The sequence below is a fragment of the Amyelois transitella genome, chromosome 27, assembly GCF_032362555.1.
Source record: "Amyelois transitella isolate CPQ chromosome 27, ilAmyTran1.1, whole genome shotgun sequence".
NCBI lineage: Eukaryota > Metazoa > Arthropoda > Insecta > Lepidoptera > Pyralidae > Amyelois > Amyelois transitella.
The window spans coordinates 2,744,089-2,767,785 of NC_083530.1; the positions used below are offsets into that span (position 1 = coordinate 2,744,089).

Consider the following 23,697-nt stretch of genomic DNA (forward strand, 5'->3'; position numbering starts at 1 on the left):
CGCTTCAAACAATAAACACCTTGCCCGTTCAACTACAGTTCTGTTGAACCTCTCTGAGAGTCCATTCTGCTCTGGAGTGTGAGGATTGGTCTTCTGATGGACAATACCTACTTGTTTTAAGTAATTTTCCATCTCACGTGAACAAAATTCACCTCCATTGTCGGTTCTCAGTATTTTTATTTTGTTTCCCGTTTGATTCTCAACTAAACTTCGAAATTCTTTGAAATGCTGGAACACCTGGTTCTTTTCCTTCAAGAAGTAGACAAAAGTCATTCTGCTGGCATCATCCACAAACAGAACAAAGTACTTTGCCTGACCAATTGACTTGGTCTCCATCGGCCCGCATAAATCTGAGTGTACTACATCCAGTAGTTTTTCACTTCTATGGTTTGCTGATGGGAAAGGTAAACGTGATTGTTTTCCCTCACAGCATACTTCACAATTCTGTATCTGTATGTCAGCTTTCTCGTGAAAAGAAACTCCTTCTACTGCTCCTTCTTTCATTTTTTGTAAGGACTTACTATTTATATGTCCTAACCTTCTATGCCATGTTGACATTGCCGATAACGAGCTCTCGAATTTTTTTGTGTTTAACTTGTACACTCCATTTATCAAACTTGCTATACCAATAAGCTCATTCACTTGGTTGTATATTAAACAGGTATCCTTTTTGAATACAACTTTATTTCCTTTAGCTATAAGTTGGCTTACGGATAATAGGTTTGCCGTGAGATTCGGTATATACAATACGTCCTTCACAATCACTTCATACTGAGAACTGTTCACGCATGTCGTTATCTGTGTTTCACCAACACTAACTACAGGCACCGTCATTTGATTTGCCACTACGATTTCTTTAGTTTCGTGTACTGGTCGAGTTCGGAGTAAACATTTTTGGTTTGACGTCATATGTGCGCTTGCGCCTGAGTCGATGTACCAGTCTTCTGTGTTATAATAACCGTTGAAAAACGCCGCGCTAAAAGCATTCAATTGTTTATTTGCTTTTAATTCAGGACACTTATTTTTGTAGTGGCCGATCTTCTTGCAATTATAACACTTTATTTGTTTACTGCTGGTTGACTGTGACATTTGCTTGTTAGTATTGCCATTTTTATTTCGCTGTTTAGACCAAAAAGCAGAATCGATGCCAGTAGTGCCAACCTCCGAACACATGTCAAGTAACTTTGTCTTTATGACGTCAGCGCTAATGGCTATTCCAGAGTGCTCTATTGCCATTATCATCGGTGAATACTTATCTGGAAGTCCCGCCAAAAGTAATGACCCAATCCACTCGTCTGTGATTTCGAAACCTGTCCCTTTCAATTTATGTGCTGTCTCAACCACTTGAGATACATAGGATGTCATGGATTCGCTGTTATCGAGGCGTATTGAAATCAATGTACGAAGCAAACTTATTTTTCGTTGATACCCCGTGTCATCAAATAATTGTTTTAATTTCTTCCACACACCGTCCACTGTAGTTTCACTTTTTATATGCACATATAATGAACAGTCAATAGTCATGACGAGTTTCGCTTTCGCTTTTTTATTTTCAGATTCACTCATAGTTGGGGGTACATTTTCAATGTCAATACCTTCAAGTAACAAGAAATTACTTGTTGCAAACGCCCAATCGTCGTAATTTTCGCGTCCCTTGAGTTTCGGCACATTCACTAAGTACCCCGACGTCGACATAGTTACTTTCGCACGAGAAATATAAAATTTTAGCAAAATATTGAGCCTGGGCCCATAACCTAATAAAACGTGTACTGTGGTTGATCAAAGACTGAATTTATTACTTGACAATGACATTAGGTAGGCAGTTACAACGATACAACATAGAGGGCGCTAGTAGTACATTAAATACATTATTTTGATATTTATTCCAACACAGGTTTTAAAACGAAGCGAGTCAGGTCTGACCATGTCAACCTTTACAGGGGAACCTAATAGTGGTAGAAGATGCACTAGTTGAATGTGGCTATTCTCTTATTTGCCTTTTACGACATCCATGGGAAAGAGATAGAGTAGTCCTATTCTAAAGTGCCAGGAACCATACGGTATTTAAGGTTTTTCAAAGAACATACATGCAAAACAGCTTCCTACATATGTATGTAGTACAAAAGTATGTACTTATATACATTTATACCATGTCTATATCCCTCGCGGGGCAGACAGAACCAACTAAATTTTGACGTCACTAACCAAATTTTTGTCAATTGGACAATGACGACCCCATTTCTTTTATACAATAGTTTTTTTTTATATTTGCTCAATTAAAAGTTGAAAATTATAAAAAGTTCTTAAGGTCACTTGAAGGTGAATTTTCAGGGTTTTAAATATAGATCAATACGATAATACGAGTATTACTCATTCAATTGCAGGTAGGTAGGTACCAACATAATAAAATCGCAATGAGTTTTGGTACCTACGTTGCTAAGCGTTTGTTTACGTTTAAGTACAACGGTTGCCAAGACAACCAATAACTTGTGTAATCAATACCGTTCTTTTGTTACCAAAAATCGGCACTCCAACCAAAATACTAGCGCAATGCGCATCACTAATTCCAACTTCCAAATTTAAAATTTTATTTTTTATTTATTTTTATATTCAAAATGTGACGAGTTAGTTTTTACGTACTTAGGTTTTAATTAAATAAAAAAAAATATGTATCCATATTTTTGGTATTACAGACGGCCAACTAAAATGAGCGAATATGGCCTGAAAAGAGTTCCTGACTACACTGAACTGGCTTATAAGGAGGCTGTGTCCAAGTTGAGATACTTTTTGTCTGGAAACTACGCGCCAAGTGTAAGTATATAATTTTTTTAATATATTTTTTTATACAATTTTTTTTTAATTTTTTTTTTAAATTGACAAACCACATTACCTTGAATTTGCCCTATAACGTTCGGATGTATCATACATAAGACTATAGGAGTGGTAATTACTGGTCATTGCAACTGATTGCAATAATCCCCATTCATTCAGAGTTTTATTTGACAGCTTTACAACTGCTCAAAAAACCGCGAGCGGTGCAAGACGACGACTCATCCTTTCTTAAGTTTCTAGAACACTACGGTATTTCTATTCTTTTATTACTTTGTGTGTGTGAAAAGGGACTCCTCAACAAGGGCGCTAGATTATCAGTAAACTAAAAATAAAACAATACCTTTCTATTATAGCAACAGCGGATTTAGTTATTTACTAGCTGTGCCCGCGACTCCGTCCGCGTGGAATAGTTATTTAGGGCATCATTGAAGCCCTCAAGGGTGAATAATTTTCCCCGTATTTTTCACATATTCCATTATTTCTTCGCTCCTAATAGTTGCAGCGCGATGTTATATAGCTTAAAGCCTTCCTCGATAAATGGTCTATTCAACAGAATTTTTCAATTCGAACCAGTAGTTCCTGAGATTAGTTCAAACAAACAAACCCTGCTTTATCATATTAGTATAGATTTAAATTTTATGTACGTAAAATGAACCATAGGTAGACTCAATGCCATAAGGACTTATCACATTATAAGATGACATCCAGGAAACTTGCATACAAAGGGTTATATAGGTTTTGCACCGTGTGGTTCCCGGTACCAATACAAAAATGAATAGGACCACTCCATCTCTTTCCCATGGATGTCGTAAAAGGCGACTAAGGGAAAGGCTTACAAACTTGGGATTCTTTTTTAGGCGATGGGCGACCAACCTATCACTATTTGAATCTCAATTCTATCATTAAGCCAAATAGCTGAACGTGGCCATTCAATCTTTTCAAGCTTGTTGGCTCTGTCTACACCGCAAGGGATATAGACGTGACCATATGTATGTATGTATATAGGTTTTCAGTATTCAACAAAAGATATCTTCCCAAAACAGGTTCGTAGCTATGGTGGCTCACCGTCACTGAAGAATCTGGACGAGTCTGACGATTTGGACAAGAAGTACGCATCGTACAACACCCTGACCGAGTACAAGCCAAGGCCGCGTCTGACTGCCAAGTACGCCACATTGTACGCTGATAGCCTGAACAATTATACACCTCAGCATGTCAGCTGTAAGTAAGAAATACATGTGAATGTCTAGGTATCTTCTCTTTTTTATTACTGGGTCACTGGCAAGAAGACCTAGACGAACGTATCTTGATCAAATTAAGGACGTCCTGGGTCACTATTTGAATTTCAATTCTATCATTAAGCCAAATAGCTGAACGTGGCCATTCATCTTTTCAAGACTGTTGGCTCTGTCTACCCCGCAAGGGATATAGACGTGACCATATGTATGTATGTACATCCTCACCTGTCTTGTGAGATGCCCGAAGTGCGCCTTCGACCATGATCCTAGATTGGGCGAGTCAGGTTTTTACACGAAGCGACTGTCATCCGCAATCTTTACAGGGTAATCCTTGGTCATTTCATTGTGTCACGTTACCACTATTATCTGTAAAGCTCTCACCGTATCTTAGAGATATACTTATAATTTTTTTAGCGACGCTCTCACCGTATCTTAGAGATATACATATAATTGTTTTAGCGACGCTCTCACCGTATCTTAGAGATATACTTATAATTTTTTAGCGACACCGAATGTGACCATGACTCCGGTCGACCCCACCTCTGCTCCAAACCCTGACGTCATCAACTTCATTCAGAAGCAGGAGGAGTACATTGAACAACTGGAAAGAGAGAGCCAGTATTGCAGGGTATGTTCTTATTTATTGACGGCCTCTGTGGCGCAGCGGTAGTGCGCTTGTCTGTTACATCGGAGGTCCCGGGTTCGAATCCCGGCCAGGGCATGATGAGAAACGAACTTTCTCTGATTGTCCTGGGTCTTGGATGATTATCTATATAATTATTTATTATAAATATAGTATCGTTGAGTTAGTATCTCGTAACATAAGTTTCGAACTTACTTCGAGGCAAACTCAATCTATGTAATTTGTCCCGTATCCTACTACTATTATAAAGGCGAAAGTTTGTATGGATGTATGGATGTTTGTTACTCTTTCACGCAAAAACTACTGAACCGATTACCATGAAATTTGGTATGTAGGTAGCTGAAGACCCAGAATAACACATAGGCTACTTTTTATCCCAGAGTTCCCGCGGGATTGATAGGGTTTCCATGCGGACGAAGTCGCGGGCGGCCTCTAGTATACTTATATTTATTACATCGAGTATTATTTACTTTGTAACCGTTTCAATTTCAAATAAACAAACAAGCTGTTTTATTATTTGGTGATGTCATTTCGCTAATGATACCTAATTTTAAAAGATTCGGTACTGAAGTAATTAACAAATTTAAATAATATAATGTACGTAATATAATACATATTAGTATGGATATAATCCATACTAAATGTAAAAGTGTGTTTACGAGTTTGTTCGTCCGTCTTTTACGTCAAAAGGTCAAAACCACTAATCCGATCTCCAAACTTCATACATTCTATCTCACGAAATGTCCTTGCGGTTGCCGCATTTTGGACATTACCTTGACAAAAGCTTAAAAAAAATATATTGTTATAACTTTATGAGCAATAGAGGGTATTCTATTTATCTATCTACACTTAAGGTTAACTGTGTTAAGGTACTTTTCAGGGCGAATGCTAGTAACATTTATATTTCACAGGATGAACTCAACAACCTTCTGGGTAAAGTGAAAGAAGTGATATCTGAAAACGAGAACCTCCACGAGGCTCAGAAGAACAAGCTGATTTCCAGAATGTTCCACTCATACAACGGCGGCTCTGAAACTGATGAACTTGACGACTTGGGTGACAGTACTGGCTTGGATAGCGATAATAAGGTAATTTATATGAATCTTCAAAATTTGGCACGTTATTTGGTTTAGAAACTTCATTGAACAATAATAATTTGAGAGCTTGAGCTTGTATGAAGAAAGTTATGTATGTGGATGAAGCGAAGGAAGTATGCAGAGATCATGGCAGGTGGAAAGGTGGTGGTGGTGTTGGAAAGATGTATTCTCTGCCTACCCCTCCGGGAAAGTGGCGTGATTTTATGTATCTATGTAATAAATAAAGGTGAGGTGGAAGGTAAATGCCTAATCCGATATTGAATAAAATATAATAATAATACAAAAATTATAATACTTAACTTGCTGGCACTAGTCCCGGTTGCGTAAGTCCCGATCCTGGATTGGGTGAGTCAGGTTTTTATTCGAAATGACTCCCGTCTGATCTCCGCAACCTTTGCCTTAGAATCTAACACATTGGATCGTGTTTTAATCCAGTTGCCTGAATGTGCATGTGCAGATTTCCTTACGATTTTTTCCTCAGCGTAAATGCATTGGTCAGAAATTAAACTAATGTTCATTATTTAGAAAAAGTAAAAAAAGTACACGACCACAACCAACCTCATAATACTAGTAGTGATTATTTCTTTTTTGTCCCTAAAACAATAGAAATACTTATATTTTCTGAATGATTAGACAACACCAAAATCAAGGAGGTGTATGAAGGGCCGGTCGTCATCTGTCCGGCTCGAAGGACCAAACATCGTTTTCGAGTCCCGCATTGCTGAGTTGGAAGCTCAACTGACACAAGCTAAAATCGACCTTAAGAAGGTGCAAGTAAGTATAATTATCGAGAAGGCTTCAGGCAAGCAGCAGAAATTATCTTTGTCAGGAGCCTTTACAGAATTACGTATATTGTCTTTGGACCTTAAGATTTTGAACTATCGAAACGTCCAATCAAATTAAGGCTAAATGAGAAAGAGAGACAAAGATTGAGATGGACTAGTAAAAGAAGAAATAGTACACGTTATAGGTAAAGTGCGAGTGAAATCTTATAAAAACCTACACTAACAAAGAACCTTTCTAGTTTTACGATACATTAAATATGTCTTATAACTAGGTTGCGTTCACACGTTTCTGTTTTGATACCAAATCTTGGACTATTTTGAATTTTAAGCAAATAAAGTTTATTTGTCAGACTTAATATTTTTCTTTTAGGAAGAGAACAATGAAAATAAGCGCAAGTTGGCATCTGGCTTGGTTGACACAACCTGCTTAGACGGCTTCAAACGTCAAATTGACAACTTGCAAAGGTAACTCACTGAATTACTTACTTAATAACTAAGGGTCAAAAGTACCCGAAACCGCCGAGCTTGCATGAAGAGAGTTATGAATGTGGATGAAGCGAAGGAAGTATGCAGAGATCGTGGCAAGTGGAAAGAGGTAGTCTCTGCCTACCCCTCCGGGAAAGAGGCGTGATTTTATGTATGTATGTATGTATGTATGTTAATAACTAAATAAGTGTGTACCGTAGCCGTGTGGTTCCCTGCACCAGTACCAAAAAGAATAGGACCACTTCATCTCGTTCTAATGGATGTCGTAGAAGGCGACTAAGGGATAGGCTTATAAACTTGGGATTCTTCTTTTAGGCGATGGACTAGCGACCTGTCACTATTTGAATCTCAATTCTATCATTAAGCCAAACAGCCGAACGTGGCCTATCAGTCTTTTCAAGACTGTTGGCTCAGTCTACCCCGTAAGGGATAAAGACGTGATCATATGTATGTATGTAAGTGTGTACCGTTCCGTTACTTTGGGGCTAGTTGCATCTGTGGTATTTGTCTTGTGATGACATCATTAATGTCACACACTAACTGTCAATCATAGCGAAGAAAATGACGCGCTCAGCCAATAGCAGCGAAGAGTCTAAATCGCGATTACAAGATTTCACGGATTGGAGCATTAACATAATCTCAGACTCAACATTGTCTGTCGTGCTTCCCTTTGGTGGAGTTTGAGCCGAATCATGACTCCGGCTACAGTCTCATACCTATACTTATTTATTGGTTTTTATTTCCTTAAGCGGACATCAAGTTTTAACCCAACAAAAAGGATATAATAATCTATACTTATATTATAAAGCTGAAGAGTTTGTTTGTTTGAACGCGTTAATCTCAGAACTACTGGTTGGAATTGAAAAATTCTTTTTGTGTGGAATAGACAATATCGAGGAAGGTTTTAGGCTATATAACATCACGCTGCAACTATAAGGAGCAAATAAATAAAAGAAAATGTGAAAAAAACGGGGAAAATATTCTACCTTGAGGGCTTCAATGATGCCCAAAATAACTATTCCACGCGGACGAAGTCGCGGGCACATCTAGTTAAACATAATCACAATTGCTCTGACAAGAGGATGCGATGACGATGTAGACGAAGGGAGATAATAAATTTCATTCTGTTCAGAGACAAGTCGTCCTTGGAGGCTCAGATAGAGAAACTCAAGCTGAGTCTGGACCAGAAGGAAGGTGACTTCGACGGTCGGTACAAGCGGTCAGACGCCGTGGAGCAGCAGCTCAGGGAGGAGAGGAACAACTTGGAGATCGAGATTAGGAGACTCAAGGTAAGAACTCAAAATCAAGAGGTTAATTTTGCTACAGAATTTTTTATCAGTGGAAACATGGAAAGACCAATCCCTTTTATTTTTAACTGCCTTAAAAAATCATCATTCTTAGTTTGACCTGTATGTATATGTTTGTTTGAATGTACCCATGTATATATGTATGTTAGTAGGCGATTAGACGAAAAGATTTATTAATATAGACAAAGAGATATGTAGAAGAATCGGCAAGAATCGTAACAAATGGAAATTTATCCATAATTTCAGTGGTTTGATAGTTTTTTTATTTAAACTTTTATAATGTATAACTAAATTTTTTGTGGTTCCCGGAACCAATAGAAAAAGAATAGAGCCATTCCATCTCTTGGAGTCCAATCCATCTTGGGATTCCCCTTTTAGGCGATGGGCTAGCAACCTGTCCTATTTGAATCTCAATTCTATCATAAAGCCAAACAGCCGAACGTGGCCTATCAGTCTTTTCAAGAATGTCTACCACGCAAGGGATATAGACGTGATTATATGTATATATGTATGTATGTTACATGGTAAAGGGTCAGGTCAAAAGTACCCGCAACCGCCGAGCTTGCATGAAGAGAGTTATGAACGTGGATGAAGCGAAGGAAATGTGCAGAGATCGTGGCAAGTGGAAAGAGGTAATCTCTGCCTACCCCTCCGGGAAAGAGGCGTGACTTTATGTATGTATGTATGTTACATTCAGGATGACCTATCCAAGGAGCGGTCCAAGGTCCGGGAGCTGGCCAGCGAGGGCTCCCGGCGCGCGATACAGGAGCGAAGCGCGGCCGAACAACGTTACAACGCTCATTTCGATGAGCTTCAACACGATCTTGCTGCTCAGTATGACAACGTCTCTAAGCTGCAGGTACCTTTTACATTATACAGTACCTGGTTGCCCGAGCTTAGCTCGGTCTACAAGAGATGGCGCTGATATAGTTTATTAAAACGCGGTTTTAAAAATGTTTATATATCTTGAGAACCGAGCTTTTCTCGAACCTAGGACCTTGATAAATCGATTCCTAGAGCCGAAAAGCCTCTAATCTGTAACTCTCATGAAAATCGTTGGAGCCGTTTCCGAGATCCTGATTTTTTTTTTTTTTTTTTTTTTTTTATTTTAACAGGAAAACTTACAGTAAAATTAATGTAAATTACTAAAATATTAAATTAACTTAAACACAGTTATACAGTTTTCGCATATTACTCTTAAATGCTTGCTTGAAAATATGTCTTATGATTTTACCCACCAGTACAATACTGTGATGTTTTTATACTATAATTTATAAAACTAACTATGTTCGGAAACTCGGTCAAACCAGCTTTTACATAATGAATTTTTGAATTTATTCGTATTGGAAAAGAACAAATCTAAATCCAAATCAAAATTAATTTTAATTTTATTGAAAGCAAGAGAAGCTCGGAGAAAAAAAGAGTTTTTTCTATATTTAGTGGCACAGCGTGAAGTGGAAAGAATAATAGGTTGGCGCTAATTTCTATTAGGGACTCTAATATTAATTTTCGAAAGAAGATGGGGAGAATCAACTTTAGACTGAGCAATTTTCACAAGTTGGGTTATGTCTGCAACTTCCCGTCGTACGTTCAAAGGTAGAAAATGGAACTTTTTGCATCTCTTATCATATCCTGATACATAGGTTTTACACTTAAATTGCAAATGTCTGAGTAATCTGCGTTGTATAGACTCCAATCTATTGACATATACATCATATTGTGGATTCCAAACATTTGAGCAGTACTCCAAAACACTACGTACATACGAGCAATACAAAATTTTAACAAGTTTTATGTTAGAGAATTGTGAGCTAGAACGAATAATAAAACCAAGCAATTTATTAGCTCTATTAACAATGTGATCAATGTGCATCTCATAAGTAAGTTTAGAGTCGTGTATTACGCCCAAGTCCTTAACATTGTCAACACGACTTATCTCATGGCCATCCAACTCATATTTAAATTTCACAGGCTCATTTTTCCGAGTAAAAGTAATAACATTACACTTAGATATGTTAAGATCTAGTCTATTGCTTTTGCAATATTCAGCCACTCTATTTAAATCTTGTTGAAGTAGATAACAATCTTCAATATTGGAAATCTTTTTAAATATCTTCATATCATCGGCATATAATAAAATTTGTGAATGAACAAAACATGAGTGAATGTCATTAATAAAGATATTAAATAGTAATGGCCCTAGTATGGATCCCTGAGGCACACCTGAGGGGACCAAGGCAGACCTTGAGGAATATCCATTCACTGCTACAGCCTGAGACCTATTTTCTATGTAGGACGAGAACCATCTAAATAAGTTTCCATGAATACCCGACGAAACTAACTTTGCTAAAAGAATAGAGTGATCAATGCGGTCGAATGCTTTGCTGTAGTCAGTAAAGACAGCATCAACTTGCCCTCCAGATTCCATATTTTCAGTAGCAAAATCAATAAAAGAGATTAAGTTAGAGACAGTAGAACGGTTCTTTATAAAACCATGTTGTTGTTCAATAAAGTCATTAGAAAGGGCACTATAAACTTGAGTGCTGACAATTCGTTCTAAAATTTTTGCAAAAATACATAATTTGGAGACTGGTCTATAATTGATGACCTCAGCTTTACTGCCTTTTTTATGAACGGGGGTTATAAACGCGGACTTCCATATTTTAGGAACAATACCTTCTTGAACGGATCGCTTAAATAATATACTTAGAGGCTCGCATAAAGCTGAGGCACATTTAACAATAAACAATGGTGCAATATCATCCGGTCCAGCACCTTTATTTAAATCAGTAGATTTTAACAGCTCATAAACTTGTTCAGGATTAATCTCAATGTCTCCTATAGATTGAGTATAATTATCATCTGGCATGTTACCAATGGTAACCGAATCATTACTAGAAGAGAAAGTTGACTGGAAATATGCAGCAAATAGATTACAAACGTCTTCACCAGATTGGGCAGAGAGACCGTTGTAAGTTAAAGTAGCAGGTAAAAAATTAGTTCCCTTTTTATTAGACTTGACGAACGACCAGAAACGTTTGGGGTTGTCACATATATCAGCTTCCATATTTTTAATATATTCAGTGTAACACTGTTTTTCGAGTGATTTAGCTCTTTGGCGAAGCAGTGCAAATGTCTCATAGTCCTCTAAATTGTGGTATTTGCGAAATTTTTTTAAAAATTTATATTTTTCTTTAAGTACCTTTTTTAAAGAAGCATTATACCATGGAGGAAAAGAAGTAGGGTTAATGATTTTATGAGGTATAAACTTATCCCTGGCATCGTACAAACATTGATAAAAATAGGTAACAGCCTCCTCTAAACTAGTATCATTTAAGGTAGTTACCCAGTCAATCTGATTTAAAAATGAAATAATTTTGTCATAATCGCCAGACTCAAAAAAATATTTGAGCCTTGAATTGACTTCCAGAGACTGAGTAACGGCAAAGTTTAGAGTAATGTTCAGAGATTTGTGATGAACATTTTCCGGAACTAACGGGTCATCACAACCAGTCACCGATAATTCGGAATTACAGAATAATAAATCAAGAATACGATTTTTACTAATATTACGTATACTATTAAACTGCGATAAATTACACGCCGCGATGGTATCGAAAAAATAGATCTGATTTTCGCCGGATATACCAGAAGGTTGCAGCTGTCCATCATTCAGGTACCAGTCTACGTTACTAAGATTAAAGTCACCTAATATTACAAAGTAATCATCTGGATAAGCATTCACTACATAAGATAATTTATCAGTAAAATTCTGAAGTTGAGAGTTGAATGAATAACCCTGATTTTCGCTGCATAAATAAATAGTACAAAAATGGATCCTTTTTTGTTGTCGATCACTAAATCTTTGGGTTACAGTGACCCAAACGTCCTCAGCTGACGAACTCCATTCGGGGCGACCCACTGATGTAATATCGCGACGCACGGCCAAAAGAACCCCGCCTCCCATCTTTTCTCCAGTACGCGAGTAATCCCTATCCCTACGCCATACTATATATCTATCATCAAAGAGTTCATTATCACTTATACTGTCTGGCAACCATGACTCAGTCAACGAAATAATATCATAATGGTTCATCAATAAATTACGCTTAAAATCATGTGTCTTGGTTCGTAGTCCAAGGGTATTTTGATAGTAAACACTTAACTTATCCACAGATGTAAACGAAGTACAATAACTAAAGCGATACTAAGTAAACTTTGGTCTTTGATAAGCCCATTTTGCCAAAGGAAGAAATGGCCAGATTAAAGATTCTAAACTTCAGGTACCTATTACATTCTGCAGTACATTAAAATGTATACCTTTTTTAAATTTTAGTTTTTGCAAATTATGTTTTTGACTTTGAAAAGCGTGGACATAATAATGCTAATATTAAAGTTGCCTCTTAGTCGCTTTTGTACTTAGCTCATGTTAAATTCTAATTCAGGATAGCCCTCCTTTTGTAGCAGTTAGACAAATACTCGAGAACCTGCATTCTAAAGACATGTTCACAGCTGGATTTGGAACGCCAGCGTCGTGAGGAGAATGACTTGAAACGAGAGTTGTCGATGAAGAACTCAGCCATTGAAGAACTCAAGATGGAACTGAAGAACAAGACATGTAAGTTCTCTTAGAGATTTTTTATCATTTAATCATAGATTGCTATGCGTTTACTCTCATTTTTTAATCCTCAAAATTATTAAACGGCTATTAGGAAAAATCTGTAGATCATCTATTTTTCATAGATAGGTACTATAGAATATATTGCTCCATTAATTTTGATCATATTCTTTACTAACTACTTAACTATTTAAAACAAAATATATTTTTGTATTCCGTATGAGCCTCTCGGCATGTTTTTAGATGAAAGGAAAGATAATGAAAAAGTAATTAAAAAAAGAGAATGAATGAACTATGACATGTTTCCAGCATCTCTCCAAGCGGATCTTGCGCAAGCGCATGCTGAGAAAGCATCGCTTGAAGAAGAGCTGGCGAGCGCAAGACTTGCCATCGAGAGACACCAACGTCAAGCCAAACATGAGGCCAATCGTCTTAACTCTGAGGTAGGAATATGGCAAATGGTGGTTTGAAATAGATCGTGAGAGGGAATGGTTTCAGCGCCATTAACAAATTACAGTTGTGACTGAGGAACAGTTATTATGATGATTTTTGATGATAGTGTCACATAAATAGGTAAGTGCCTAACTTCAGTCGCCATTGTAGCCTTTCGACCTAAAAAGTTCACTTTCCTAAACGCTCATTTCCCAAAAGTGCAATAGGTGGTATCAAATATTCAAATATTTCAAATAAGAATTAATGTCGTTTGTTTTGGAAGTTCTAAAATCTGTTGATGTAATTTCTGTAGCATCTTCAGTTCTTTCAATAACAAGCTCAAAATTAATTCGAATGTAATATTTTGTATCTCACATATTATGAAACATGGCTCCACTTTTTTTATCGTGTATCACCGGTGTCAGATTTTTCAAGCAGGCAAAGATTTTGACAAATCTTAACTTATTTTATGAAAATGATAACTTTATCAATGATTTATTGATTTATTTCAGATACAATCCCTGCGTCAGCGTCTGGATCGAGCTGATGCGGACGTGGTGCACTCGCGTCGAGAAAATCTTCGTCTTTCTGAGCAAATTTCTACTTTGGAGAAAGAGGTAACTTACGAAGGGGTTCTCTTTTACATTAAAATGAAATATTTGAGATTTGTCAAACTGGATATAAGGACATGTAAACCATTAGCAGAAACAAATGTGCGGATCAACTAAGGAAGAATTTTTGGTCAATCGTTTTACATAAACTAGATAAAATTAATAGCCCTCAATTATTTATGTAATTTCATTCACCATAAACCGACAATTTTGGATTCGACATTGTATGTAGGTAGTAAGAATATTTATTCTCACTTTCACAGTTGAACATGAAGAATCTGACCCCAGTGACTCCAGAGAAGAACAAGAAGGAACTATCAACAATGATGGAATCCATGGAGAATAAACACGGTATGTACTAGAAGATACACTAATGGGCATGGAAGTTATAATAATACGGGCACTAAAGCTTAGGTACTGTAGGAAAATCTTACAAGCCATGGGAATAGCGACGTAATCATCGTATGGGTAAACTATTGATGTTTTGAAAGAAATTTCGAAATATGAATTCATTGTTGAGAATTCAAAACATTCATAATTTACCCTTTCATTGACGCTTGCATGTTAACGGATAGTTTGAAAGGGCTTTCTTTCCTAATCAATAGTTTATTCATCAGATTGTTAAAGTTAAGCGTGTTTTGGAGAATTATACAGACCAAGAGCATTCTTTTTTGTAATGAATCGATCTCTTACATTTGTTTTTTGTATTTTCATAAAGAATTTTACTACGAATACGCTACAATTCAGAATGCTCTCGGTTTGTGCACTCCTTAAACCAAACATTTGGTTCCACAGCTAAAAAGGTGGCTGGGTTGGAGTCCATGATTCAATCTCAAAACAGTCTGATGGAGAAACTCACCGGCGAATGTCGTTTGCTAACAGACAAGCTCGACGACGCAAATCGTAGGCACAAGTACGAACATTTTCAACTCTATTAGCATGATAATAATCACTGAATTGTTTCGCACTTAAAACTATAAATTTGTTATCATTGCCCATTTAAATTCGATGTCTAACGTCGTGCTGTGTTTTTATTGGTGGCAGGCTGTGCGCAGTGTCGCGGCCGATCAGACGAACCAATCAGAACACAGCGCGACCGTTCAAGATCCAGAGAGGCATTGCCACCGCGCCGTACCAAGCGCCGCTCCGAAAAAGAGTCCGATTCGTCGAATAAGTACCCACCGATTATCGTAGGGCCCCTTACGACCAATCAGGATCTCACAAATGAGAAAGGAGAGAAAACATACAATTTGCCGTTAATGATTCAACAGCCCTTTTTACGGGAGAAAAAGGAGCCCATTAAGGTTGATATTAGCGTGAAATTGATACCAAAGTCTAGAAAGAAAGAGAAGAAAAGAAAAGCACAGGTAGAAGAGATTATAATACACAGTGGGGAGAATAAGGGCGTAACAAATAGTATAAGTATGGAAGTCACTGACGGTGATGTTCATGTATTGAAAGAAACTATGGAGGTAGTAGACGCTGATTGTGATCGAACTAAAGACACACAAGAGAATAATAAAGATGAACGACACTTAGATAATGTTACAGAAAATTTCCAAGAAAAAAAATCAGATAACATAATCGAAGATACAATTTCAGATATCCATAATATACCCCAAGAAAAAGATAATGTAGAAGTAGTAGTTAATAAATCTATCATAACAGAAGAAGATACAGAGGAATCAATTCTAAAAGAACCAGAACAATGTGTTAAAACTGAAACAGATAATAACGAAATAGTAATTGATGAAAAGATTGAGGAAACACCTGAACAAGAATGATGAGATAAATATGTTAATGATGAGATAAATTACAATGTGAAAATATAATTGTTTATTATGTATTATAGAAGTATTTAACTTAATTGCAATGTGTTATAAAAGTTTTAAAGTTATTGTTATTCTAAATGTGTATGAGTGTTTTTTTATTTATTAGTTGGTATTATTGAGATTTAAATATTATTTGGCTAAATTAAAGCTTTTGTGATTGTATGTGCAATATTAAGAAGATTATTTGTTATTCTTAGCATAGTTTAAGTGTGTATCCAAAGGTACAAATATTATCTTCTTTAGTCAAATGGGTAATGATAACTTTATGATTAAGTAAATTGTATGCAATAAATGTAGCTTCCAAAATGTTGTTATCGTATTTTTATAAACCAAATACAGTATTTGTCTTAATTATAGATGGGGGTGATTAAAATTGTGATGTATAAAAATATAGAATGGAATGCTTATTACAATTGGTGATATTAAAGCGAAAAGTAAAGTAACACTTAACAAAAACGTCAAAAGATTTATTTGCACAGAAACAATTATTTTAGCAATTAATTTATTAAACAATTATAATCACCCATAATTATCATTTAAATTAGACTGCATGATTATATTCACCTACCATTTCCATTTCAGAGCCGAAAGAACCCAATTGCTTTGCAGAAACATTGAGCTTATGAGAAAACTAAGAAACCTCTGGTGTTCTCATAAGAAATATTGCACCACATCAATCACCCCATTACGAAGTTACACTCCACTAAGTGGCTATCCAAATAGTAGATCTTCTTACGATCTTGATCGCACTTATTATACATCTACTCCGAACACCAATAGATATAGATTTAGAAGGTCTGATGATTTGAGTTCTAAAGATGATGATGTTGGTAATTTGACGAGAAATCTAAGTGATTTGTCAATAGATAGGATTGGGGATTCTGATGACGATCCTGTCAAGGTAAGAAATGGCCTTGTGTGTACCGTTGGTGTAGATTGACGTGTCAAATCTATTGTGCGTGTGCTGTATGTAGTTCATAATGCCTAAAAGCAATTGTTTTATACATATGTGTGAAAATGCTTTAATCATAGAATAGGTCCACAGTTTTCAAAGAAGTTTTTAAAACCTAGCAAAAGTACTTTATTTTTTATATTACTGTCTCCGTCCTGCCGGTATTACGGAAAATTCTCTGTAATTGATGCACCCTTACACCATAAGGAACCTATGTGCCAAATAGCAAATTTCTAGAATTGTTTATCTATACTAATATTATAAAGCTGAAGAGTTTGTTTGTTTGAACACGCTAATCTCAGGGTTCGCATTGAAAAAAATTTTTGCGTTGAATAGACCATTTATCGAGGAAAGCTTAAGGCCATATAACATCACGCTGCAACTATAAGGAGCAAAGAAATAATGGAATATGTGAAAAAGACGACTATTCCACGCGGACGAAGTCCCCGCGACTTACCTAGTTAATCTGTAGCGGGAGCGATGATTCGGCTCGACCGCCACCAAAGGGAAGATCTTCTGCCAGGCTAGGTGTTATGCCTGAACAATGGTGAACCGCGGCTCCCGAATCATCGCTCCCGCTACAAATCTATAAATTTCCCCTTTTTATATAGAGATCGTGTCAGTCGTTGTTGCATGTGCTTCGGCACGCGTGTGTGTGTGTGTTACCACATTTGTGTGTGTGCAGGGAAGAACTGGCCACTTTGCAGCGTCAAGTAGAGAGCATCGGCCGGTCACTGCAGCCGGTTCCAGCTTCACCTAGCACCTACCAAGGTATGGCTTGATGTAATTCAAAGCAAAAGTGAACCTTTTTTTAAATTTATGTTAGATCCTCGTCGTCCTGTCTTGCTCTTTTCTTTTTCATCTTTGTCGTATTTGGCAGATAATGTTTTATCTCTTTCAATAACAATTGGTAAGCAATCTTATTGAAATGGTTGTATTGATAACGTAGACTTTTTCATAATTAGATTTTATTAAAACTATTCTCTCGCTAGCTAACTAGTGCGAATATTAAAAGTTAATGACAAAACGAATACGAATAACAATAACAATTGTAAGATTAAATTAACATAAAAACTGTCTTACATGGACATATCTAATATTAAACGTATAAAATTTACAGCACCACCCACGCGCACGCCTTCAGCCGACCGAACTGTACCACATCCCCCGTCCAATGCCGGACCAGACCATCCCCGAGCTGAGTCCACCAGAGTCCCCCAAGATGGAGACTCAGTCACAAACATCCGACCAGACAGCGTCGACATTAATGACCACCGAACCCCAAGAACAGCAAAACAAGACTCTAGATCCTCTTTACTAGATAAAAACGTTATAAATGACGGTACTGCTGCAGTTGTGAATAATATAGAAGAAAATGTTAAAGATGATTATGAACATCAAAAGGATATGGATGTCGAACAAATGCAGCAACAAGACTTTCAACCAGAAATGTACAATGAAGGGAATTTTAACTACGAACAGAATTATGAACAAAATCCGGAACAATCTTACGGACAAGCTCCTGAACAAACTTATGAAGAACATCAAGGTGCGGAATATCAGAATGGAGGTTATGTGCAAAATTATGAACAACAGCCTTACACGGGACAATATGAAAATTATGAGCAATATCCCGAACAACAGTATGTTGATCCTAATGCACAATATGAGGGACAGTATGAGAATTACGCCACTGATGGTAATTACGAACAGAATTATGACAATACGCAGTATAATCAGGAATATGCCAACAACGACGCAACCATAGACAATCAGAATCCAAAATACGATGAAAATATTGCCCCCACACAAGAAATTCAAGAAAAACAAGCCACGCAAGAAATCAAAACAAATGACGCGCCAAAAGAATTATCTAGTCAAAGTTAGCGAGATTTATAGATTTATATTTTTGACTTGTGCAATATTATGTTTGTTATTATTATTTTTTGCAAATGTTTTATGTAAAATGTGCTAAAATAAATTTGAGCTTTTGATGTTAGAAATTAAATCAGTTAGATTTATCTGTATCTATACCGAATTCTTATTATAACGTTAAAATCTGCCTAACCTGTCGGGAAAAGTGTGAATTTTGAAATCTTCAAAATTATGTTCACAACAATTCACCAAATCTGTTAAACACTGTATGTTTATATTATTATAAGTAGGTTTACGGCCTTATTTTTCTCGTAATAACGATCTAACTCTTGTCAGTGGATTAAAAGTTCGTCTTTTCTACCATATTTTATTTCCTTCATAGGTAAGTAAAAAATGTAACATAGAAAAGACACGTTCTGTAGATCAAAAAACATAACAATAAAGATGTAGCACAAAATGTCTATTTAGTAAGTACCTAATACTCGTATGATAGGTACAATAACGGACAGAAAGGTACAGATATTCCTAATTGATTGCAAAAATAGGCAGTACCTACCTTACTAGTAGGTATTCTATTAAATTATAAAGAGAACACATTTTTTTTTGCTCAATAAGTAAAGATCTGTGTTTATAGAACGCCAAAATTGTTTTATTATTATCCAGTCATACTAAGGTAAGTAGGTACCTAGCGAGTCATAAAATCGTATACATTATGTAAATAATATAAAAGACAATGCAATGCATATATATAATGTTGGTAATAAGTCACTACTTATATGAATCAAAATTCTATCACTATGCCATACAGCTGAACTTGGCTTTTAAGTCTTTTCAAGACTTTTGGCCTGTTTACACCTAAAGGGATATAGACGAAATTATGTTTTTGTGTACGTTCTGTTGCGCTTGCAATGGTATCATTGTGCTGAATGGGCACATTTATGTATGCTTTTACCATGATTCATTATCGATTATTATCCCAACCTACTAACTGGCGTGTTGACCATCATTCATATTAAGACAGGATTGTAAAATAGCAGTGAAGAATTATTACTTCCTTATTTTTGTGTATGGTATCATACACAAAAAGAAGGAAGTAGTAGTAATAACTTTTATGTATACATAAAACAACTTTGCTTGAAATTGTCATGGTGTCATCGCTGCCGCTGCGCTGTCAATTGTTTTACTGACGTAGTAAAGTCTGTCATATCGGGAAAATACGTAGGCATAATAACTAAAACCAAAACATATTATTTTGTTTCTTCCTAGTGGTGTTTTGGTCTTCGTTAGCATTGAAGCGATTTTTAAGTTAAAACTATTTTGAATAAATAAGTAAAGCAAATTGATAAAAGCTAAAATACTAAGCAAAAAGCAGGAATAACATTTCGAAGGATTTGAGGTTATTTGTTGTTTTTTACAAGAAATATGGTTTGCGAAAAGTGTGAGAAGAAACTGGGAAAAGTTATAACTCCGGACCCGTGGAAGGCCGGAGCCCGCAATACAGTCGAGTCTGGCGGCCGTAAAGTCGGAGAAAATAAGGCACTAACCGCCAAGAAAGGCCGATACAATCCTTACACTTCAAAGTTCCAGGAATGCAAGTAAGTTTGGTTATATGTTTACTATAAACAATGAAAAAAATAGTGTTGACATGGTCCTGTTATTGCTGTTTCGAAATGTATGTACATCATGCACTCATTTTGTCATTTGGTATTTGAATTGCTTGGCAGGGATTCGAATCCAGTATCTTATGGGTCATAGACAAGCACACATCCACTAATCCTATATGACTTAACAATATTAGAAGTTGCAGTTAAGTTTTTGCTGATGCTCTTACAGTGAGGGAAAACATTGTGAGAAAACCTGCACATTCAAGCTTCTGGATGTGTAACCATCAATTTAATATGGGTTAGGTTTACCTGCAAAGGTTGCGGAGGTCAGATGGAAATAGCTTTGTGTAAAAACCCAATCAAAGATCCATGGTCAAAGACATACCCCCGGGTTCCTCTCCAGAGTTACCAAGATTTTGCACGTTAATAAAGTTAGCTAAAGTTGCCAGTAATATATAATTAAAACACCTGTTTTTTCCCCAGAATATGCCGTATCAAAGTGCATCAAGTTGGTTCTCATTACTGCCAAGCGTGTGCCTACAAGAAGGGCATATGTGCAATGTGCGGGAAGAAAATTCTCGATACGAAGAACTATAGACAGAGTTCCACTTAATATTAAGTCAAATAGTTGTAAGGTTATATAAATTGTATATACTTGTGTTAGATTCAGAACTCCTCTTTTGAAGAAAGACATAAAAATAACTGTGTGTCTGCAAAATGTATAAGAACTTTGCTATGAACCACATCTTTTCTTGCAGATGTCAGAAGATTTGAATAAGGCATTATTTACTTTATAGTAAACAAATAAAGTTTTAATAATAATAAGTAATAAAGCATTCTCTAGTTGTCATTATGGAGGTTAGAAGGAGCAGAAGCGAAGCTCCAGACAAAATCTAGAAATAGGGCAAAGTAAAACAAAATGGCCTCCGCTCAGCTTGTGCCATGATGCTGGTTCTCCTAAGTCCTTCAGGAACACATGGGAAAGTCTATCAAAAACCACACGGCTCCTCTGTGAATTATACATATATTAATGTAAATAAGGTTACACTTAAACTAATTTTGTAAATAGAAATAAACTCATTTTGATAAATGTGATTTTTATTCAATAATATCTACTTTAACTTACTTATATGGCATTTGTCGATACTCATCATTATGCATCTTGTAGTTAAAAATGTGGTTGTTAACTATACTGATAGTGACTAATTTTTTTGATAACAGAATAATATTTTATATTAGGACATGGAAAAGGATGTATATTAACGGTAAAAAGGTTTTAACGGGATTAGGGTCATGAGAGTTGAATATCCTACGTGTATGAAAATGTGGTGGGTGAATCTTTTATTTTATTTAGTTTAAAGAGCCCCTAGTGTGTCCTTGCCCTTCAATTTGACTGTTTAAGGCCCAGTCCACACCAAAGCGACATTTAAATAAAGCAACTCAAAATCTTAAACGGGAATTAATACGTTTCACTGTGTTTTCTGACTGCTGTTATTTTTTAAAGTGAATACCTGCCCTAAAAAAGGAAAATCTAATAAAAGTTTCTCCACTGAATTATAAAATATTTTTGGAATTTGATATTGAAATACATATAGAACATATGCCAGTAATATAACTAATATTAATATCTATTGTCTTATCAAGACTGTAGGCTCTGTTTACCCCGCGAGGGATACAGACGTGATTATATATAATCACGTCTGTATCCCTCGCGGGGTAAACAGAGCCTAGAGGGATACAGACGTGATTATATATAATCACGTCTGTATCCCTCGCGGGGTAAACAGAGCCTACAGTCTTGATAAGACAATAGATATTAATATTAGTTATATTACTGGCATATGTTCTATAAATTGAAATGCATGTTGGTCTATAAACTCGAAAATTTTTATGTCGTACCAACATAATCTTTTTTGATACCTAATATTTAGAGAATAGTCAGTGTCATCAAAATCGGTTCATTACTTTTTCAGTTATGTGTATATACATATTCCTTGTCAGCTTAAATTCATTTGAAGTCGACAGTGATTTTTAAATTACTTTTATGTAATTTTATATTTCCGATTACAAGCATGACTTCTTACCAATTTCCTATTACTGTAGGTACTAAAAATGATTTGTTACTGTAACTAAGCTATGTACAGTGAATGATATGGCGCATTTGAATTAAAAAAATGTCAGTACGTGTGCTGTGGCCCGACTGTTTTATATTGCTTTTTATGGTGAGTTAACATGTCTTTAAAGACGACTAAAGGGAATAGGTATTCATTTTGGGCGTGCCAGTTTGTTCTCTTACCGTGCAGATTGTAAAAATACATAGGTACCTATCTACTTAAACAAAATAAAATTAAATCACACCCCTTTCTTGGAGGGGTAGGCAGAGTCTGCACCTTTCCAATTGCCACGATCCCTGCATACTTTCGCTTCATCTACATCCATAAGCCTCTTCATGCAAACTCGTCGTCATCGGGTACTCTAATCTTGACCTGTCCTTTTGTCAGGACATGTTACGGGTACTCTTGACCTGACCTTTTGCCAGGGCGTCACGTGACGAGCTCGATAGATAAAATAACTTAGTTAACAAACCTGTCGTCTCGATTTTGATCGTATCTCGACCGCGTCAAGAGTAACCCTGCTAATTGTGAACGACCTTGATCAAATCGAGGATGTTCCAGTGCCAACTCTAGATGTTCTTGTATAAGATCAAGAGTCACCATTAACTGACGAGCCTGCATGAGAAGATTGATAAATGTGGATGAGGCAAGGGAAGTAAGCACGGTAGGTTCAGGAGACAGCTGTACCACCTTGCCTCGATTGGTGTATTGGAGGTGATCCAAGTATAATGGCAAGAAGGGCCACATTGGAGGGGTTTTAGTGTGTAAGCTGACACACTAGACACCAGGAGTCCCACACTAGACTCGGGAGGCCGTCCGTAAAAGGACTTGCACTCCGAAAAAGAAAAAGTTATCTCCTGAGCTTTCGTAATACGTATGCAAGGATCGTGGCAAGCGGAAAGATATTTTATAATCTCAGCGTAAGGTTTGGTTGGTAAGATATGTATATTCTCAGTGGAATAGAAATTCGATATAAGGTATACTTCCATGATCGTCTGGTAGCAAAGATAATAACATTGTATGTATCAGCTGTTTCTGTTCTCGTGCAAATTGTAAAAGTCAATCAAGGGAATGGCTTACAACCAAAATGGCCGCCGACTGCTGAAGGAATATACTCGGGATATTTATTTTAGGTGATGGGCTTGCGATCTATCAATATTTAAAAGACAATTGCATTATTAATTACTTTTAGTCTTTTCAATGCTGTTATCTGTACACCGAAAGGAATAAAAAAGAATTTTCTACCCCGAAAGGAATAGATAGAATAGAAT

General features: G+C 36.4%; 2 protein-coding genes across 4 annotated transcripts; both read left to right on the forward strand.

Moving 5' to 3' along the window:
- Positions 1-2,565: 2,565 nt before the first annotated feature.
- On the forward strand, positions 2,566-19,244 carry LOC106140514 (serologically defined colon cancer antigen 8 homolog). Of its 3 annotated transcripts, XM_060952000.1 has the most exons (16): positions 2,566-2,811; positions 3,876-4,053; positions 4,574-4,698; positions 5,625-5,801; positions 6,444-6,584; positions 6,966-7,060; positions 8,214-8,370; positions 9,086-9,247; positions 12,901-13,006; positions 13,316-13,449; positions 13,951-14,055; positions 14,313-14,400; positions 14,845-14,962; positions 16,464-16,782; positions 17,519-17,604; positions 17,954-18,036. In XM_060952000.1, the coding sequence occupies exons 1-15, from the start codon at positions 2,668-2,670 to the stop codon at positions 17,591-17,593; spliced, it is 2,124 nt and encodes a 707-aa protein (XP_060807983.1). In that variant the 5' UTR covers positions 2,566-2,667; the 3' UTR covers positions 17,594-17,604; positions 17,954-18,036. The 3 variants fall into 3 exon arrangements, with proteins under 3 accessions (XP_060807983.1, XP_060807984.1, XP_060807982.1); XM_060952001.1 differs by lacking the exon at positions 16,464-16,782 and having other exon boundaries at positions 17,954-19,244; XM_060951999.1 differs by lacking the exon at positions 17,519-17,604 and having other exon boundaries at positions 17,954-18,289.
- Positions 19,245-19,921: 677 nt separating this feature from the next.
- LOC106140613 (cysteine-rich PDZ-binding protein) lies at positions 19,922-21,383 on the forward strand. Its single transcript, XM_013342224.2, has 2 exons — positions 19,922-20,303; positions 20,796-21,383. Exons 1-2 carry the CDS (start codon positions 20,131-20,133, stop codon positions 20,923-20,925), a joined length of 303 nt encoding a protein of 100 aa, XP_013197678.1. The 5' UTR covers positions 19,922-20,130; the 3' UTR covers positions 20,926-21,383.
- The last annotated feature ends 2,314 nt before the right edge of the window (positions 21,384-23,697 follow it).